Source organism: Cheilinus undulatus, linkage group 23, assembly GCF_018320785.1.
Source record: "Cheilinus undulatus linkage group 23, ASM1832078v1, whole genome shotgun sequence".
In the NCBI taxonomy this organism is placed as follows: Eukaryota; Metazoa; Chordata; class Actinopteri; order Labriformes; family Labridae; genus Cheilinus; species Cheilinus undulatus.
In genome coordinates this window covers 25,020,362-25,040,315 of record NC_054887.1, presented here as the reverse complement: position 1 = coordinate 25,040,315, position 19,954 = coordinate 25,020,362, and the positions used below count along the sequence as shown (strand labels likewise).

Below are 19,954 nucleotides of genomic sequence, written 5' to 3'. Positions count from 1 at the left end.
CAAAATCCTGGAAAAATTACATAAAATTTCCCAATTTTCCCTGAAATTTCCATGAAAATTCTTGAAAATGTCAAAGGATGCCCCAACCCGAATTCTCAAAAAAATATATACAAATTATTTTCCCAAGATTAAGTGTAAAAAACAAAAAAATTTCAAAGAAACCCCCTCCCCAGATAAAATCATATTTCCCAGAATTACAAATAAATTTCCCAAATTTTCATGAAAATGCCCAAAACATTTCAATTAAAATGTAGCCAAAAATTCCATTTAAAATTAATTTAATATTGAACCAAAAAAAAATCCACAAAATTTCAAAAAAAAAAAAAAAAACCAATTCCTGAAATTTACATGTCTGTCCTTAAAATTTTCAAAGGTCATAACCATCCCAAAAAGTTACAAACAAATTTCCCAAGTTTTAGTGGAAATATGTAAAATGTAAAACACCAAAAAATTCAAACCTAATTTCCCAAAATTCCAAATAGATTTTCAAGATTTCAATTTTAAAAAGGTGGAAAAATTTCCAGAATTTCTATGAAAATGCCTGAGAAATTTCACAGCAGATTTCCCCCAAAACTTCCAATAAAATTATCCAAAATTAACAACATATCCCCTAGAACTTGCATGAAAGTTCTTGACAGTTTCACAGGACACCCCTGTGTTCGCCATGGAAACCTGGCATGAAATATTTACAAAAAAAAGGATTTCAGAGAAAATATCATTGAAATTTTGGGCATTTTTTGCTAAGACCTTTGGAAATTCCCTAAGAAATTTCCTGGAATTTGCCCAAGAATTTCAAGAACTTTCCCAAACAACCAGCTGTGGGAATTTTGGGGAAATTAAAACAATGCCACAGAATATTCAGAATTTAAAGGGTTTATTGGAAAAAAAATGTTTCTAATTGTTTGTTTGTTTGTTTGTTTGTTTGTTTGTTTGTTTGTTTTGTTTTTTTTTTATTTTCAGAAACTTTATCAGGAATTTTAAGAGTTTAAAAAGACATGGAATATTCAGAATTGTTTCTAGGATTAAATGGAATTCTTTTTTAATCTAGGAAATAGTTTTCAGAAAGCTTCCCACGAAATTCTAAGTGATTTTCCTGGGAAAATGGGGAAATGTTTCTCAGGATTGATGGACACCTTGCCATCATATAACCTGGAATTCTTTTTTTTTGTCAGGAAACAAAACAAAATTTCAGTTACTTTTGAAAATGTCTTCTTAAAATGTTGAGAACTTTTTTCTGGATACATACGAAACATCCATGGGACTTAAGAATAGTTTTTGGAGTTTTTGGAAATGTTTCAGGGAATTTGTAAATTAAAATACAGATTTTTAGCTTAATATTTTGGGAATATAATCTAAAATGTTTGGGTAATTTTCAAAACACTTACCCAAACATTAATAAGAATTGTACCTGAAATAAATTCCAGGGAATATTCATGACTTTTCCGTAACTAAGTGGGATATTTTCATTTTTGAAACATTCAGTGACATTTCAGAAGCTGTATTTTAAACTGTATGTCCTTGAATTTTTAGGCATTTAATCACATATTTTGGGGTCAGGGTCTTTTCTGAGACATTTTCGATCCTTGTATTTCTGCAAAGTTCCTGGGAAGATGTTCTCATTGTCTTGGGCACTTGTGACACCTTCCTAGAATATTCCTCAAATTTTCCTTCTGGGAATTAAAAAAATATTTTCTGGGAATTTTAATGGGTAGTTTAGAAGCATTTGTGGGACTGTGATCAAGTTTTCTGAGTATTTTCAGGAATCAGAAATTAAATAAGAGAATTTTACATTTGAGGGGAAATATCCAGAAACTTTCCTTTGCATTTGGAATTGTTCAGGTTTCCCAGGATATTTTCTAAAACTTTCAGGGCCATTCTCAGAGACTGTTTGAAAACTCTGCCTGAGATTTTTTTGGGGAATTATTCCTAATTTTCATGTGCTAACATTCTTCAGTGAACAATTCTGTGGAGTTTTATCCTCTTCAAATGAAGTTATGGAATATTTCCCTGGAATTTCTCTAGAATTTCAGAGCTTGTGCTGATTTCTAAGGAAAACATCTGCTTTGCTTTTAAACTAGTTTGGTTTTAACTTCGTGGCATGGCGTTATGCTCAGACAGTCGATCAGTACATCGATCAGCCTCTCATCCAGTCACCTAGAGTTTTCCGGTCAGTTGGAGAGTCACTCAGAAGCCGGAGCAATCATCCAGGGACAGAAAAGTCCAGCCAAGGCAGCAGGCGCTACCCCTCTGATGATTTCCAGATGAGAGCCCAGACTGTCTGGCTGAGGCGAGAGGAACACACAAAGAGAAAAAATAAAATAAGAGAGCGGGAGGAAGGATTAAGGGAGGGGACGTCAGGAAAAATGAAAACAGTGGATGTGGGAATGATCCTGCATAAGCAAACAGCGTCAAACCCCAACAGTCGGAGCGCTTTAATCCTCTGGTTTGATGTCCGTAAATGACAGTGATTCTGAGCCCTGAAAGAAACAGACTGTGAGGATGATCAGCATGCAGGGCTGCGCTCTGCTCATCGTTGTTTGCCTGTCGATCTACCTGGAGGCCGCTCAGCATCACAGGAAAGGTAGGTGGACTTGGAGAGACTGTGCAGACTCCTCCATGCATACATTATGTCTCTTTTATCCATTAGAGGCCTGATTGTCAACAGAATGGGAAAACCTCATTTGAATAATGGCTTGCAGACTTTTTAAATGACTGGCATCCTTATTAAAAAGATACCAGCCTATAAGAGAATGCATTATGGATCAGTCTTCCTTTAATTTGTGGAAGAATGTGTTTATCTTCACATGTTTGTACCACGGCCACATTAGCAGAACATTTTTCTTTAGAAATGTGACGGGCTGGTTGTTACTGGAATCACTCGTGGAGGAAATGCCTTTCTCAGCACTCACATATCTCAAATCTTTGGCTAGATCACGAGGCACTGAAGCCGAGGAGAAATACTCCGACTGACAAACTCTTCTATTATTTCACTTTTCTACTTAATTTCATTAAAATATGTCCACGTTTAAACAGAACATGTTTATTGTCTTTGTTGTCTCTCTAAAAGCACTCTCCACTCTGCTAAAATTCTGTTGGGAAAGTTTTTACATTCTGTTATTCATGTACAACCCTAATTCAGAAACAAGTTGGGGTGCTGTGTAAGATGTAAACAAAAACAATGTAATCACTTACAAATCTCATCAGCTGATATTTTATTCACGATAGAGCAGCTCATTTTGAATTTGATGGCAGCAACACATCTCAAGAAAGCAGGGACAGGGCCATGCTTACCACTGTGTAGCATCCTCTCTCTTAACAACAGTCTGGGAGGTGAGGTTTAGGAATTTGCTGGAGTTTTGGATGAGGAATGTTGTCCCATTCTTGTCTGAGGTGGGACTCTATCTGCCGAGTGATAAGATAAGATAAGATAAGACATTCCTTTATTAGTCCCACAAGGGGAGATTCCAATTTACAGCTGCAAAAAGTATCTTGGACAAAGCAGGCCATTGGCGACAGACACACAATAGAAATAGAAAAATAGAGAGTCATGGTTTTTCAAGATTTTTCATTTGATGATGAGGCAAAAAGGTTAAAAGAGGCAAAAAAAGCAATGAAAGTTGTAAAAAATTGGTAGGAAATGGTGAAAAGTGGTTAAAAAGTGGCAAAAATTGGTTAAAAATGGCAAAATTTGGCTAAATTTGGCATGAATGAGGAAGATTACTCTGGTCACTCAGTGAGTGTGAATCAGTCGGTGCAGTGTCAGCTGTGTGGGGCTGATTACCACTGATTGTGGCCAGGTGTGGCAAGCTTATATATACTCCTGGGTTGCAGCATGCTGTGCTGACTCATTGGCTATATTCAGGTCTTGTACACACGTAGCCGGGTATCTGTGAAACCGCATATATTTTTATACGTTTAGGCCTGTCATCCACGTGAAACCGGAGTTTTCAGTTCAGTTTTCGGCCAAAAGTGGAGATTTTGGAAAACTCCAGTTCGTGGTTACATGTGTACGCCGGGAAACTGAGTTTTTGGTTCTCAAACATCACAGCTTACATCGCTTAGAGTAGCATTTAATGGCAGATTTGCCGGTTACGTGTGGATGAGGTTTTTTGTAAATGATCAGGTGTGAACGAAAGTATTTTTAAAAATGAATGAAGGGGGATATTCGTTTTAGAAAATACTCAGATACGTGTGTACAAGGCCTCACACTGCAGTCAAAAGTGACCTGAATCTGATTTTTCTGCCCACATGTGACTTGTATCTGATTTTTTTCTGACTGTGTGAACAGTGCAAGTCACATTGAATCTGACCTTTTCGAATCCGATTCAGGCCACTTTCATATGTGGTTCTCAATCAGATACGTATCTGACCTTTTGGAAGTTGACTGCAGTGTGAGAGAGATAGTGAGGACATCTCCTTGTGTTTTCCAGTGTGTTTATGATGAGAAGAGTTTGCAGAGCTTTTGAGAATCTTTTCTGGGTGGTTGTTGTTCATATTATTACTAGCTGTTTCAGGAGAGATGTGTGACAGTACCGAGTGTCTTTACTCAGTATTTTTGTTTCTCTTTTCACACCACCTTTGTGGCTTTTTTTTATTTTAGGAGACTTTCTCCTTCTCCCTGCAAGTTTTAATCTATGGTCAGCAGTGGATTAGTTTCTGGGTTATATTCTGATAGGGAGCTTTTCCTTGTAAAGACAGCAAAAAGAAAGTTGCAAAGAAGGCCAGATAAAAATAGTAAAACCCATTTAAAAAGAGGCAAAGACAGTTCAAAATGTAAAGTTAGGCTAAGTGGCCAAAATGAAATAAAATGGCAAAAATAAGCAGAAAAAAATGTTTCAATAAAAGTGGCATGAAAAAAACGATTCCATCATCAGAACCCAATAATAGCCTGTCATACTTTTCAGCTCCAAAATGAAGTAACTGTTGGCCAGGATGTTAGCCCCAATGCCACTCATCAAATATACAATAAGTACCATTTACTTTTCCAGCCTTTTGCTGTCCCGTCCCTACTTTTCTGAGATGTATGGATGCCATCAAATTCAAAATGAGCCAATGTTTTTCATGAAATGTAAAAATGTCTCAGTTTCAACATGTTCTATAGTCTCTATTGTGAGTTAAATATGGGTTTATATGACTTGGAAATTGTTGCATTCTGTTTTTATTTACATTTTACACTGTGTCCCAACTTTTTTGAATTGTGATTGCAAGTGTTTAAAGCTATCCCTTTTTTTTATATATATATATACCACAAAACATGTAAGAATAATATCTTAACCTCTAAGTGAAACAAAAGCAGCTGATGGAAGCACAGTTGTGTTAATGTGAACACAGAGCTGAGAACAACAAACCCTAACAGAGTCCCATATAACTTCTCATACTTGTAGGGCTAATGAAAAATGTCCTCTTTTTGGCAATCTTCAACAAAAACAACATAATTACAGACAAAACGTTAAACTATTGACCTTCAGAAAAAGCATCTAACAATAAAATAGTCCGCATTTGTCTTAGTTTTATTTTGGCGGATAAACCCATCAAAGGATTGGATGTCAGTGGCTAAGCTTTAAAGCTTTATGATCCTTCCCGGCTCATTGTGAAGAAAAACTGGATGAATATGACTATTCTCCAGCCCCTCCGATCATCACCTATCTCCCCTGTTTACTAATACACACAGTGCCAAACCCTATCATGCCTTCCAGACCATACTAAGTGCCTTTTATTGCAGTTTAGCCTCTCTCAGATTTATCTCACAGTGGGAACACTGATAGCAGCGTCTGTGTGTACAATGTTAATTTTAAATCAGCCAAAAACCAGCTTGAAAAGTACACTTTGCCTAGATATTAACATCATTTGGATGTAAATTGAAATGCTAAGCAGAAGACGGAGCCATCGCGGCAAAGATTTAGCTCTCCTCTGTGTCCTTTTCACCCTTCTTTAACGTAAGCCGGAGGGATCCAGACGTCCATTTTGTTATTGTTTTTGTTTGTTCTCTACCATTCCTTTTTTTCTCACTCATCAAGACATCCCTCCAGCCAGGAATACCATTTAGTCCTGCTAATTAATGGATCTTTGTTGTTCCCTCATCTCCTTGCAAGCAGTTAGTGGGAGATTACAAGTTCCCTGCCTGTGCATAATGACACTGGGGGAAGCCTGCCCATCCAAACAGTGATTGTTTGGAGCGCTGGAGGAAAGTGTGAGGAATGAGCAGGCTTACTAGAGCAGTGGGAAAAGGCTGCCATGTTTAAAGGTTCATTACTCTGAAATAATGACTTTTAATGTTCATATTGAGTACTTAAATGTATATATCTCACTCTATACTTCTATTTCTATATAAAACCATCCAAATATGGACCTGACAGACACGCAGTAAACTCAGGGGCTAAAAAGTGCAAAAGGCTGCAGTTCCTTGAGTGTCCACATGAGGCTGGCTGTAAAGGACTGGAGTGCCATTAAGACCCATGTTAGAATTCCTATTTTGATAGCAAAATTCAACATAATTACAGTTTGGTTTTAATGGACAGTTTGGGTCTGAATGGTAATTCTTTATTAGCCCCATGAAAATAGATGGAAACTAGCAACAAGTGTGGGTAGAAAAAAGGAGGTAAATAGTTAAAAGTGAAAAACAAGGGCTAAAGAGTGGCAAAAAATTGTGAAAGTAGATTGAAAGTAGGAACAAAATGTCCAAAAGGGCCCAAAGGCAGAGTCAAGAGGCAAAAAGATGTTAAAAGTGGCAAAAAAATAGGCTATGAGTAAAAAATAAAATTATCTGATAAAATGTGATAAAGAGGCAGAAAACAATGTCAGAATAGTTTTAAAGTGGAAAAAAGTGTCAAACAGAGGGGGGAAAGTGGCAAACGTGGTCTAAAAGAGTTGAAAAGTAGCAAAAATATGTTAAACGTGGTAAAAAAAAAAATTGGCCAAAATGGGTAAAAGATGGCAAAAAGTCTATAGAAGTAGTTGAAAGTCACAAGGGGCCAAAATGGGTTTAAAGTGGCAAAAACCATGGTAAGAATTTGTTGACAAACATACTGGGTTAAATGTGGCAAAAAAAAGTTGTGAAATTGGGTTAAATGTAGGACAAAAATGTCAAAAATGGGCTAAGGGCTGAAAGGCAAAAAGAGGTTAAAAGTGGCAAAAATGGGCTAAAAATAAAATGATCTGATAAAATGTGATAAAGTGGCAGAAAACATTGTAAGAATAATTTTAAGTGTTAGTAAGTGTCAAAAAGAGGCAAAAAAGAGGCAAACATGGCCTAAAAGGGTGGAAAAGTGGCAAAAACTGGTGAAAATTGGGGAAAGATGGCAAAAAGTCTATAGAATTGGTTGACAGTCACAAGAGGCCAAAATGGGTTAAACCCAGGAAAAACCATGGTGATAATTTGTTGACAAATATAATGGTTTAAATGTGCAAAAAGTTGTGAAATTAGGTTGAATGTAGCACAAAAATGGGCTAAAGGCAGAGTGGCAAAAAAGATGTTGAAAGTGGCAAAAATGGGCCAAAATTGACAAAAAAAAAAACAAAATCAGCTAAAATGTGATAGCGAATAATTTCAAAGTGGAAATAACTGTCAAAAAAGGAACACACAAAAAAAAAAAAAAAAAAAAAAGAGGCAAATATGGTCTAAAGGATGGGAAAGTGGCAAACATATAACTGTGACAAAAATGGGTGAAAGATAGCAAAATGTCTATAGAATTGGTTAACAGTCATAAAAGGCCAAAAGGGGTTTAAAGCTGCAAAAATCATGGTGAAAATTTCTTGACAAACATACTGGGTTAAATGTGGCAAAAATTGACCAAAAAAAAAAAAAAAAAAAAAAGAAAAGTGAAAATGGGTTAAATTATGCACAAAAATGTCAACAATGGGCTAAAGGCAGAGAGGCAAAAAGATGTTAAAAGTGGCAAAAATGGGCTAAGAGTGACAAAGAAAAGTGGTGGAATGGATTTAGACTGGAAAAAGGAAAATGCATTAAAATTGGCAATAATTGGCCAAAAAAGAGGTTAAAAGTTGCAAAAATGTGCTAAAAGTTCCAAAAATTGGTAAGATGGATTATAACAGGAAGAGCATGGTAAAAAAAAAATTTAGGGAAAAAAATTGAAAATTTTGAAAAAAAATTGGGAAGAATGATTATCAGCTAAAATGTGTTAAAAGTGGCAGAAAAAAATGGAATGGGTTAAAAGTGGTAATTAGTTTAAATTTTTTTTTTTTTTTAAAGTGGCAAAAATGGTCTCAAAGTCTGAAAAAAGGGTAGAAATGTATTAAAAGAGGCAAAAAGTGACAGAAAATGGCAATAGTGGACAAAAGATGGCCACAAGTCTCTAGAATGGGTTGACAGTAGCAAGAAAGTGTCCGAATTAGGTAAAATACAGCAAAAAATACATTTGGTTAAAGGTGGCAAAAATTTGTGATAAAAACAGGTTAGAATTAGCACGATTCAACTATTTCAACATCAGACCCAATAGTAGCTAAAAAAAACACTTTTCAGAACCAAAATGAGAGAACTGTTAGCCAGAATGCTAGCACTAACACCACTGACCAACACAGATGCACTGATATAGTAAATAAATCACAACTGGGGAGGGCCCATTTATCTGGCTTTTAGGGGCCCAACCAAGTCTGTGGGCAGGTCTGACTGAAGGACAAACAGGTCCAGAACTACATAATCTTTTTCTTAACCCACCACTATACTTCATCTTTCTGGCTCAGAGAGGTATAGTACCACCAGGCAGTAGTTCTAGTTTTCAATCATGTTTCTATCCACCTCTCTGCACTGGACACCAGGAGGTATCATCCATATTTCCACAGATGTATGGACACCAGTCATGGAAATAAGGCATAAAATCGAAGCAGATAAGTCAGAAAAGCACTGAAATGTTCTGTCTTGTGGGCTCCCCTTTTAAAATTCAACTAAAGTTGACGTGAAAGATCCAGCCGGATATTTTCCTCAGACATGCATTGATCAAATGGCTCTACAAGCTTATTTTCTCCATTCTGCTCTCATTCCTGAGCCCTTTTCCCTCCCTGCCCTGCTCTGACCCTCAGCCTTTCCCACTCCATTATCATCCCTGACCTCCACATTCACCTGTTCCCCAGCCCTTCATCAGCTCCTCAGACTATATATCTGTAGCCCTCTCTCTTCATACCCTGTCGGATTGTTTGTTGTGCATCCCAGCCCCAGTGTTTCAACCTTATCTGTCTTGTCTGTCTGTCTGCTTTTCTTGTTATTAACCTTTGCTTGCTTTGTGGACTCTTCTCCGGCCTGCTTTGCCCTTTTTTGCTCTCTTTCTCTGTCCTGGCTTTTTGTCTGCTGTGAACATTGTTTTTCACTCTCCACACAGAAAAGTTTTCTTTCAGCTTACATGTTTTTGCCACATATTTCACATCAGTTTCTAAAGCCCTGAAATCCTTGCTGCAACAGCCAAAAAACACACTATCCTGCATGCAAAAATCTATCATCCTGCTGAGGATGAGCCAGATCTCCTATGTAAATCACAGATGATTAATTTCAAATGTAAATCAGCATAGGTTCAGCCTCATAGCTGTTGTTTCTCTACTTCTCCTCCATCCTTTAGTAGCATTACCCTTGTTCTAATGAGCACTCTTTCCCCTGGGTGCTGTTTTGTTTACACTGACAATGCCCCTCTGAAGCTGGAGTGTTTCTAATATGACTGTGCAGGCATCCCTCCTCCGCTGTTGCTCATGCATTTGGGAGTCACTCACACAATGAGGAGAGTAAATTTTCTCCTAAGAGATGAGAGGCAGTCAAAAAATAGCTGCACAACAGTGCTGGATCAAGCTAAAGTCCCTGAATCGGGTCCTTTTAGAGGTTAAAACAACATAAGAAGTCATTTGTGCTCCAATATTACCCGATGACCTTTCATGGCATCCTCCCGAACCGTCCTGAAGAGCACCTTTGCATTAAGGACGCTGCTATAGACTAGCTCTCATCACATTTGGCAGGTAGATCCTTTTCTATCTAGTGTGGTGCACTCACCTCACTTGTGGCGCACCACAGGAGTCGATTCTTGGTCCCTTATTATTTTCCATTTACATGCCATTTCTAAGGCTTTGGATCTCCAGCAAACTATGGTGAAAGTCATTATCCACAAATGGAGATAACTTGGAACAGTTGTGAACTTTCCCAGAAGTGGTGGGCCTGCCAAAATAACTCCAAAAGCACATCAATGATTCATCCAGGAGGTCACAAAGGAACCAAGAACATCTAAAGATCTGAGGCCTCACTTGACTCACTTGTCAGTGTTCTTGATTCAGAGAGACTACGCAAGAATAGCATCCATAGAAGAGTTCCAAGGCCAAAACCACTGCTGACCACAGTTGTGGAAATGGGTTTAAATTGGCAATACGTGGCCAGGAGTGGTTAGAAGTGGCAAACATGGACTTGAGGTGGAAAAACATTGGCAAAAGGGGTTAAAAGGCAAAAAAGTGGAGAAAGGGGTTAGAGATTGGCAAAAAGTGGCAAAGAAAGTATCACGTAGGTGGTTAAAAATTGGTTATAGATGACAAAAACATGGTGACAATGAGTTTAAGTGGCTAAAATTGACATAAGAAAGTGGCTAAATGGGTTAAAAGAGGCTTGCATGTATAAAAGTGGCAAAAGAGTTGTGAAAATTGGTTAAAAGTTGCAAAAAGTATTGAAATTGGTTACAATGGCAATAAGTGGCAAAAGGAGGCTAAGGGTGACAAACATTGGCTAAATGTGGAGAGCCATTACCCACAAATGGAGAAAACTTGGAACAGTGGTGAACATTCCTGGGAGTGGCCAGCCAACCAAAATTGGACAAATGGAGGAAACTTGGAACAGCAACACATGTTGCTGCCATCCAAAGAAATCAAGAACAGATGAGAAACAAAGTCACTGACATCTATGAATCTAGAAAGGGTTACACAGCCATTTCCATCGAACCATGGTGAGAGCCATTGCCCACAAATGGAGAAAACTTGGAAGAGAGACTGGGCAAAAATGGCATCCACGGGTGAGTTTCAGTGCCAAAACCACTGCCGACTAAAAAGAACACAAAGGCTATAATGCCCAAGACTTTTGGGGAAATATTCAATGGACTGACGAGACAAAAGTTTGAACTTGAAAAGTTGAACTTTTTGAAAGTTGTCCCGCTACATCCTGTGTGACCAACAGTCAAACATGGTGGTGGTAGTTCGTTGGTATGGAGCTGCTAAGCGCAATTGGTGGAACCATAACATCTGCTCTCTACCAGAAAATCCTGAAGGTTAATGTCCAGCCACTTCTCATAACATCAAGCTCTAGTGCACTCTGGTTATGCAGCAGGACAATGATGGTGGCAAAGCACACCAGCAAGTCTACTTCTGAAAGACTGGTTGCAAATGCTTGCTTGCAAAAATTGTTGAGATGAGATTGAGATTGAGATGCTGTGGCATGACCTTTAACTGGCTGGTCAAAACCCTCTAATGTGGCAGAATTGAAACAATACTGCTAAGAAGAGGGGGCAAAATTCCTCCACAGCTATATGAAAGACTCAATGCCAGTTATCGTAAACCTTTGCAGTTGTTGCCTCTGAGGGTGGCCGCATTGGGCCTCTTCATCTATTGCAATTGAACCCAATAACTCAAGAATATTTTGAGGGATTTTCTTCACCCTTTGCATGAACGTCCACTCTAACTCAAGGATGAACTGATTAGATTTTGAAGGTCGGAGGTCATTAAGTCTCATGGCAGTCTCTTGCTTACATCATTCCTACGAATCACACTGACAAAGAAAAAACCCCAGCCCTTCCTCTTGACCCTCAACTGTACTCTCTCACTAACACACCTTGCAGAAGCATACATCTCTCAGATAGCTATTCTCTTTTGAAACTTATAAAACTTGATTTTAGATTAATTTAAATTCCCTGATACGAATCAAAGGTGCAAAGCTGTTAATTTTCAAAAGTATCTGACCATGTATAACTCCAATCCCATCAGTCCTAAGGCGTGATTTCTTACATAATAAGTAGGGAAAGTTTTCAGTACTCTCTGGGTCAATTTTCAGTTCACAGGCTTAAAAATGCAAAAGTCAGATAAGGCTAAATTCTTAATAAAGTCAGAAGGACATATCTGTGTCTCCAGAATGATTTATGAACCACCTGGATCTTACAACACCATATTTGCATTCTCATTTTTGCATAACGGCCTCGAGTGACTCCAGATATTCCCTCTGGTAATGGAAAGTCTTTGGGAGGTCAAGTCCAAACAAAGCCGGCATAAAAACAAGTTGGAGAGAAGGCAGGGGGTCACCAAGGCTGTAAACTAACCCACTACTTTCTTTGGACCTTGTTTTGTTATGACTACCTTTGCTTCACAGACACTTTTTATATGTTCATATTACTTTAATGTGGGAGACCCCAGGACCAATCTGGTGTGAGTAAAATGGAAAGCAAAATTGATAAAAGCTTTAAGGGGATTCACGGTGTAATGAACAAGCTTTTCTTTGAGCTTCCCTATTAACATTATGCTATTTTCCATATGTGCCGCTGCAGTCCAGCGCCTGGCTCAGCGTGTGAGCCAGCACCGATCACACGCACAGATCTCAATGAGGTGTATAGTATCAACACAAAGCTCCATCTGAATTCTGATCCAATTGTCTTGCAGCCCTACAGCAGCGTCTATGCTGCGCTGCCTCGCCAATTCTGCAATAATGATCGGCCCCACTGCCCATAGCCGAGATACATTCAGCTTTATAGCATTTGTTAGGCCAGCCAAAGCCACACGCACCGACTCATCTCCCCATGTACCTGCCTCCTGCCTGGGTGGCTGCCAGGCACGGCTCCAGCTTTGCTTTCACAATGCAGGCACCATTCAGAATGTAAAGATTGTCTGGAGCTTTATGCTACAGTGTTTGGATGTTTAAACAAACCATGATGAAACCACTAATCCCCAAAGCATTACCTGAAATCCTTTGGCAGCAGTCCTGCCCAAACGAAACAGGAAAAACTTTAGAAAGTCCCTGTTGGCAAAAGTTTCAGAGACAGTTTTGACAAAGCCTCAAAGTATAGAATAAGAATATACAGTGCTGTGAATAAGCATTTGCAACAACCTGCAATGAGTCTTTCATATAGCTGTGGAGGAATTTTCACCCCTTCATCTTCACAGAATTGTTTTCATGCAGCCATACTGTAGGTTTGTAAGCATGAACGCCCTCTTTAGGATCATGCCACAGCATCTCAATCGGATCTAAGTCCAGACTTTGACTGGGCCAATCCAAAGCCGTCATTTTGTTGAGACTTGTTGTGACAGAGTTGGACTAGCTGGTGTGTTTCAGATCATCGTCCTGATGCATAACCAAAGTGCGCTTGAGCTTAAGGTCACAATGACTGGACATTCTCCTTCATGATTATCTGGTAGAAAGTAGAATTAATGGATGAATCAGTAATGGCAAGTTGTAAAGCAGCCCCAGACCATCACACTACCACCACCATGTTTGACTGCTGGTATGATCTTTTTATGTCAGATGTAACAGGACACTGCCTTCCAAAAAATTGAATTTTTGTTTCGTCAGTCTACTGAATATTTTTTCCAAAAGTCTGGGGATTCATCAAGATATTTTTTGGTTAAATATGTCAAGCTTTTGTGTTCATTTTGGTCAGCAGAGGTTTTGGCATTGTAACTCTCCCATGGATGCCATTCTTGCCCAGTCTCTTTCTTATTGTTGAACCATGAACGCTGACCTTAACTGAGTCAAGTGAGGCTATCAGGTCTTAAGATGTTGTTCTGGGTTCTTTTGTGATATCCTGGATGAATCATCAAAGCAATCTTGGAGTAAATTTAGTAGACAGGCCACTCCTAGGAAGGTTCACCACTGTTCCAAGTTTTCTCCATTTGTGTATAATGGTTCTCAATGTGTTTTGCTTAAGTCCTAAAGCCTTGTTCTGGGTTCTTCCGTGACCTCCAGGATGAATTGTTAATACACTCTTGGACGAATTTTGGTTGGCCGGCTGCTCCTGGGAAAGTTCACCACTGTTCAAAATTTTCCCCATTTATGGGCAGTAACTCTCACTGTGGTTTGTAGGAGTCAAACACTGTTGAAATACCTTTGTGACCCTTTAAAGACTGGTAGAAGCCAACAACTTTGTTTCTCATCTATTCTTGAATTTCTTTATGGTGGCATCACTCATTGCTTTCCGGGTTTTCTCCATTTGTGGATAACGGCTCCCACTGTGGTTCGGTGAAGTACCAAAGCCTTATTGTCCTGGTTTCTTTTGTGACCTCCAGGACGAGTCATTGATGTGCTTTTGGGGTAATTTTGGTTGGCCGGCTGCTCCTGAGAAGGTTCGCCATGGTTCAAAGTTTTCCCCAATTGTGGACAATGGCTCTCACCCTGGTTCAATGGAGTCACACAGCCTTGGAAATGTCTTTGTTACCCTTTCCAGACTGATAAAAGCCAACAACTTTGTTTCTCATCTGTTCTCGAATGTCTTTAAATGGCATCAACACTCACTGCAAGTTTTCCCCATTTGTGGGCAATGGCTCTCACCATGGTTTGATGGCGTTCCAAAGCCTTCAAACTCACTTTGTAAACATTTCCAGACTGACTGATCTCAATGACTCAATTTCTCATCTGTTCTTGTTTTTTTTAGATCATGGCATAGTGTAGATGGATGGCTTTTTCCCTTATTAAATGAAAACACAGACTGTAAGTTTTTCTATGTAACGTCGGCTGTACTGTCTATGTTATTACCCCCATATTGCCAGTGGTATGAACACATAATACTCTTATATGTCTATCTTATAACCAGATATATTCTTGATGATTTTGGGACTGTAAAAGGAAGGTTTACCCAACTTTTATGTAGACTTTAAGCAAACTTTTAAGGCCTGATATGGGGGTTCTGCTATATAATTTCTGCTCTCATATTCTCTTCTATTACCACATCTGTCCAAATAAAGTATTGGTTGATCTCAGGAACATGTTTTTTTCATCAGCTCAGGCACTTTCAAGGTGCTCTAATGAAAAATGTGGGTTTGCAGTAAAACTAATGTGTCCTACTTTGGAGTTTTGAAAAATACAACCACCCTTGGTCAACCGGTGGGGGGTGTGGGGGTTGAAGGAGGCACATTGCCAACAACTGTAGCAGAGTGTGGCATATTTCTGTCAATAAATCAATTCTCCCCAACACTTGTACCGGGACAAGGACAGCAATCCAATTAAAACGCCTCATCAAGCTCTAACAGTAGCTTGACTTAACTGTGCCTTCACTGATTGAAATTTGGCACCAGTGACTGTTTCCCATAGCTGAGAGTGAGAGGTTTCATTCAAACTGTATCAGGAGACCTCAGATTACAGCCTACCACATATCTGTAGTCACACTTTGAAATTTGACCAAATCAGGTCAGCAACACCTGCCTTGACTGCTAAGCTCAGCTCCCTCACCTGAGGGTGTACCAGCCATCGCCACTTGTAAATACAGAAGCATGTGTGACTCGGTCAAAGACCAATTACCCAGCACGCAGCTGGAGCCAGATTCTATCTCACCTGCATAATATTTGAGCAGTAATATATCTGTGTTTACGCAACCCAAGCCCACCCACATGCATGTCAAATTCTTTGAATACAAAGGAGATCCTCTAATCCAATTTCCTGTCTTTGTGTGTTGTAGCTCTGTATCCTTCAGCATATAGGATAAAGCGTGGGACTTATTCACTGATCAACCCAACATTTCAGCAATCCATGGAGGACGTGAACCTGCTTTTTGAGGTTAGTTTAGATCCTGTGGTTTGAATACTTTAAGGTCATTAATGGAAATCAGTTTAAACATGCTGGGAATGTGCAAAAAAAAAGTCTCCAGGTCACACATTTTCGGTCCATTTTATGCTGCTGGTAGCTCCAGATTAAACACAGATTGCACGGCTGCTTTTGAGGAGCAGAAATATGATTTTATTGATGAAAATATGGGCATATGTATAAGAAAAATTCAACAGGAATTTAGAAAATCTCATAATCCACAGACACAAAAAATATAGCTGACCCCCAATCCCACTCAACCCCTTTATTGAGTTTGTTTTGCAGCACTTTATTTCATGCCAAACAGTCATGGAAATTACAGTCTGAAACTTTAAGATGCTTGTAGGCTCAGATGGGAGTTGTATTGGTTTAGTATAAGCCGTCACATTCCAGTAGAGTTGGCCAACTCATTCTAAACACTGAGGACTTTTTCTGTCAAGTTTGAGACAAACCAAAGTTTTCTTGTGTGAATTCAGAGAAAATTTGTTTAAATCTTGGTAAGTCTCCCTGTCAACTCCTAGCAAGAAAGAAAGATCTTTTCTTTGCATAAAGGAAAGTTAAGTTTCTCAGTATTTGCAAGGTCACCCATAAATGGGGATAAAGGGGACAAGGCCAAACTAGGAGCTCACCGAGGTCAGCAAAATCATGGTCCATTGTCGTGATAACAATATTTTATTTTTAACCTGAATAACAACTGCTCTTATCAAAGCAACACAATACGAATTTTATGAATTCATGCTGGAGCACATCATAACCTTTTCTGAAAATAGAAACACTTTTCTTACAACAGGATTACCTTTTTATTAGTAATGCTAACAATGTGGATGGACACAGTGAACTAAACCGTTAAGAAAGTAATGTCAGACTTTGTATCTAGTCCATAATGTGTATAAATTTCAGGATGCCGGGGCAAAGTAAACTAAGGCAACTTGAATTAAGAAAATGACCAATTGTGAAAAGAGACCAAAAAAAGAGGTTAAAAGTGGTAAAAAGAAGCGGGCCAAAAAAAAAAACAAAGTGACAAAAAGAGACAAAATGGGCATATAAGTTGCAAAAATGAGGTAAAAGTGGCAAAAATTATGGTAAAAATGGGTTAAAACTGGCAAAATAGGGCAAAAAAATTGTTTTGATGGGTCAAGAGGGGCTAAGTAGGGCAAAAAGTGGTCAATAACGGATCAAAATGGGAAAAAATAAGTGGCAAAAATTAACAAAAATGGAAAAATTGGGTCCAATATGGCAAGGAGAGTTTCAAAAACAGGTAAACATTGATTAAGAATGGCAAAGATGAGGTTAAAATGAATAAAAAATACAGCAAAAATGGAGAAACTTGCAAAAGAAGTAGCAAAAATGAGCTAAAAGTGGTAAATATGGGTTTAAAGTTGCAGAAAAGGGCATGGGGAATAAATGGGTCAAAAATTGTCAAAGACGCAACAGAAATGAGCTTAGAGTCGCAAAAAAAGGTATTACAAATGGGTTAAAAGGGGGAAAATAGGGTAAAAAGGAGCAGGGCAAAATGGCAAAAATAGTTCAAAATGGGGAAAAAAGTGGCAAACATTTGCAAAAAAAAAAAAATCCTGCAGCAGCTCCACTGGCTCCCCATCACATATTGCATTCAATACAAAATCCTGCTCCACACATACAAAGCCATCCACAACCTCGCCCCTCCATACCTCTCTGACCTCATTAACATTTCTATCCCTACCCGTACCCTCCGATCCTCTTCCTCTGTCCATTTCTCTGTCCCCTCTGCTCACCTCGTCACCATGGGGGGGGGCCAGCATTCAGCCGCTGGGCTCCCCAGTTATGGAACTCACTCCCCCCTGACCTCCGCAACACTGATTCCCTACCCCTCTTTAAAACCAGACTCAAAACCCATCTGTTCAAACTCTCCTACTCCCTCTGATCTTTTGCACTGTCTATTGTATTACTGTTTGTTTTTATTCCTGTTTTTATGCTGTTTTTTTGTACTTTTTGTAAGGTGACCTTAAGTGTCATGAAAGGCGCCCTTAAATAAAATGTATTATTATCATTATTATTAAAACAGGTTAGGAAAAGTTTCAAAAAAAGAAATGAATGGCAAAAGAATTCAAAAGGAATGACAATTAGCAAAAATGGATGAAGTCACAAAAAGAAGTAGCAAAAATTAGCTAAAAGTGGCAGAAAGTGGTTTAAAGTGGCAGAAAGGGGTAGCAGGAGGAATAAATGGTTCAAAAAATGGATGAAAAGACACCAGAAAAGCTGAAGTGGCTAAAAAAAGTGTTTAAAATGGGTTCCAAGTAGCAAAATAGTGGGGAAAAAAGAGCATAGATGAGTTAAAAGAGGCTAAATGGGGCAAAAGTGGCAGAAATGGTCCAAAAATGGAAATCAACAAGTAGCAAAAGTGGAAAAAAATCCAAAAAAACAGTCATATGAGGCAACAAAAGTTTCAAAGAAGTGGCAAAATGGATCAAGAATGGCAAAAAAAGGCTAAATTGATAAAAAAAAAAAAAAAAAAAAGAAGTTAAATGGGTAAAACTAGAAAAAGTAGAAGCAAAAATAGCAAAGAAAATTGTGAGAAAATGGGTTTAAAGTGGTAAAATAGAGGAAGTGGCAGAAATGGGTAAAAATGTGAAAACTCAAGTGGCAAAAAACAGGCAAAAATTGGTTAAACATGGCAAAGAAAGGGTCTAGAATTGGGAGAAAGCAGAAAGGATGGGTTACACATCGTAAAAAATAGGTGGCAAAATAGGTTAGAAGTGACAAAAAGGGCAAAAGTGGTTTAGAAGTGGCAAAAGTAATTGACAAAAATGAGTTAAATGTACCAGAAAACACAATGGGTTAAGAGTAGCAAAGATAAGTGGGAAAAATGTTTCTAAAGTTCTATTTTGAATAAAATATGGAGTTTTGAGATTTGCAAATAACTGCATTCTGTTTTGATCTACATTTTACACGTCACCCTGACATTTTTGGAGTTCTGGCTGCAGTATGATATTCCTTTGATGGGAAGGCCATGCATGGACGGCGTTCCTGTATATTTCTTTAATGGGCCTGTGTCTTTCAGATCCTGCTGGCTGGATTGCAGATCGAAGATGACGGACACAACATGTGGATCCCAGATGAGGAGCTGGCCTCTCTCAGGAGCGTGGAGAAACTGGAGGTCATCTGTGACGACGTCCTGCCCAAGAAGCTCTCTGACATTCGCCGTCTGATAGAGGAGCTCTCACAGCGCCGGCAGCGTCTGAGCCCGCAGGACTTTGAGAGGACGGTTCTGACTCTGGTGTACAGCGCTCAGACTCTGGCTAAAATCAGGGACAAGCAGCAGAGAGAAGCATGGATGGACTCCATGGTACAGCTGTTCAAAGCTGTTCAGAGAGACCTCAAACCCTTTTAAAGTGATTTAGGTTCATGAATACATTTTTATGCAAGAGCCAAGTGCCTTACATTTCAAACCTGGGCCTTCAGTGCTATCACGCCACAAGTTAACCACCTTTTTCTTAATAGATTCTAATGTGCCTGTAGCAGAACACTGTTTCCCTGTGCACCTGTTCAGTGACTCAGGTTTCGCCAAAAGTTTTTAGAAGCACAAGTGCTCCTAAGTATCCTGCTGTGCTCTAGCATCTTGACGCTGCTTCAGTGAGATAATTCAGGTTTGCAAACCCAGCATGACTCCAAACACCGTGTTGATCAGTTGTAAATAAGAACAGCACATTCCCAGCAGTACAAAATGCAACATTCCTCTGACTCAGTAGGTAAAGTTTACCTTTTATAGTTGCTAGATTAAATGTGTTGCACAAACATCTTCCCAGCCTGGGTCAGTGATGCTATCTGTGGGGTTAGCAGACTTTTTTAGTCTTTTACTTGAGGCACCCTTTTCAATAAAGGCTTTGCTGGTAAACTCCCAAACAAATTTACCACTTCTTCTTCTTATCAATCATACACCTGAAATTCTGGAGGCCTCGAGGCAGCTTTTATCCACCTGGAGACAACACAGGGGGGAAATCTGAAATCAAAGCTGTAATTTAAACAAGCTGGACTGGAAGAATGACAAATTGTATTGTAGTTTTGATGAAAAAGTGAACATATGAAGTACACGTTTATGAGTCTGACAGTGAATAGGTCTGCAATAAAGGCCTTGCGAAATGCGCCTCTGCCCCAACTTTTGTGGAACATGCTCCTGGAATCATTTGTAATACGTGTCTATTTCCAGAAAAATAAAAATGGTCAGTT

The 19,954-nt window shown here is 38.9% G+C and overlaps 1 protein-coding gene across 1 annotated transcript; it reads left to right on the top strand.

Annotated features, from left to right (window-relative positions):
• Nucleotides 1-2,331: 2,331 nt before the first annotated feature.
• On the top strand, nucleotides 2,332-19,864 carry LOC121505680 (protein FAM180A). The gene is made up of 3 exons (XM_041781185.1): nucleotides 2,332-2,581; nucleotides 15,624-15,721; nucleotides 18,789-19,864. The coding sequence occupies exons 1-3, from the start codon at nucleotides 2,500-2,502 to the stop codon at nucleotides 19,116-19,118; spliced, it is 510 nt and encodes a 169-aa protein (XP_041637119.1). The 5' UTR covers nucleotides 2,332-2,499; the 3' UTR covers nucleotides 19,119-19,864.
• The last annotated feature ends 90 nt before the right edge of the window (nucleotides 19,865-19,954 follow it).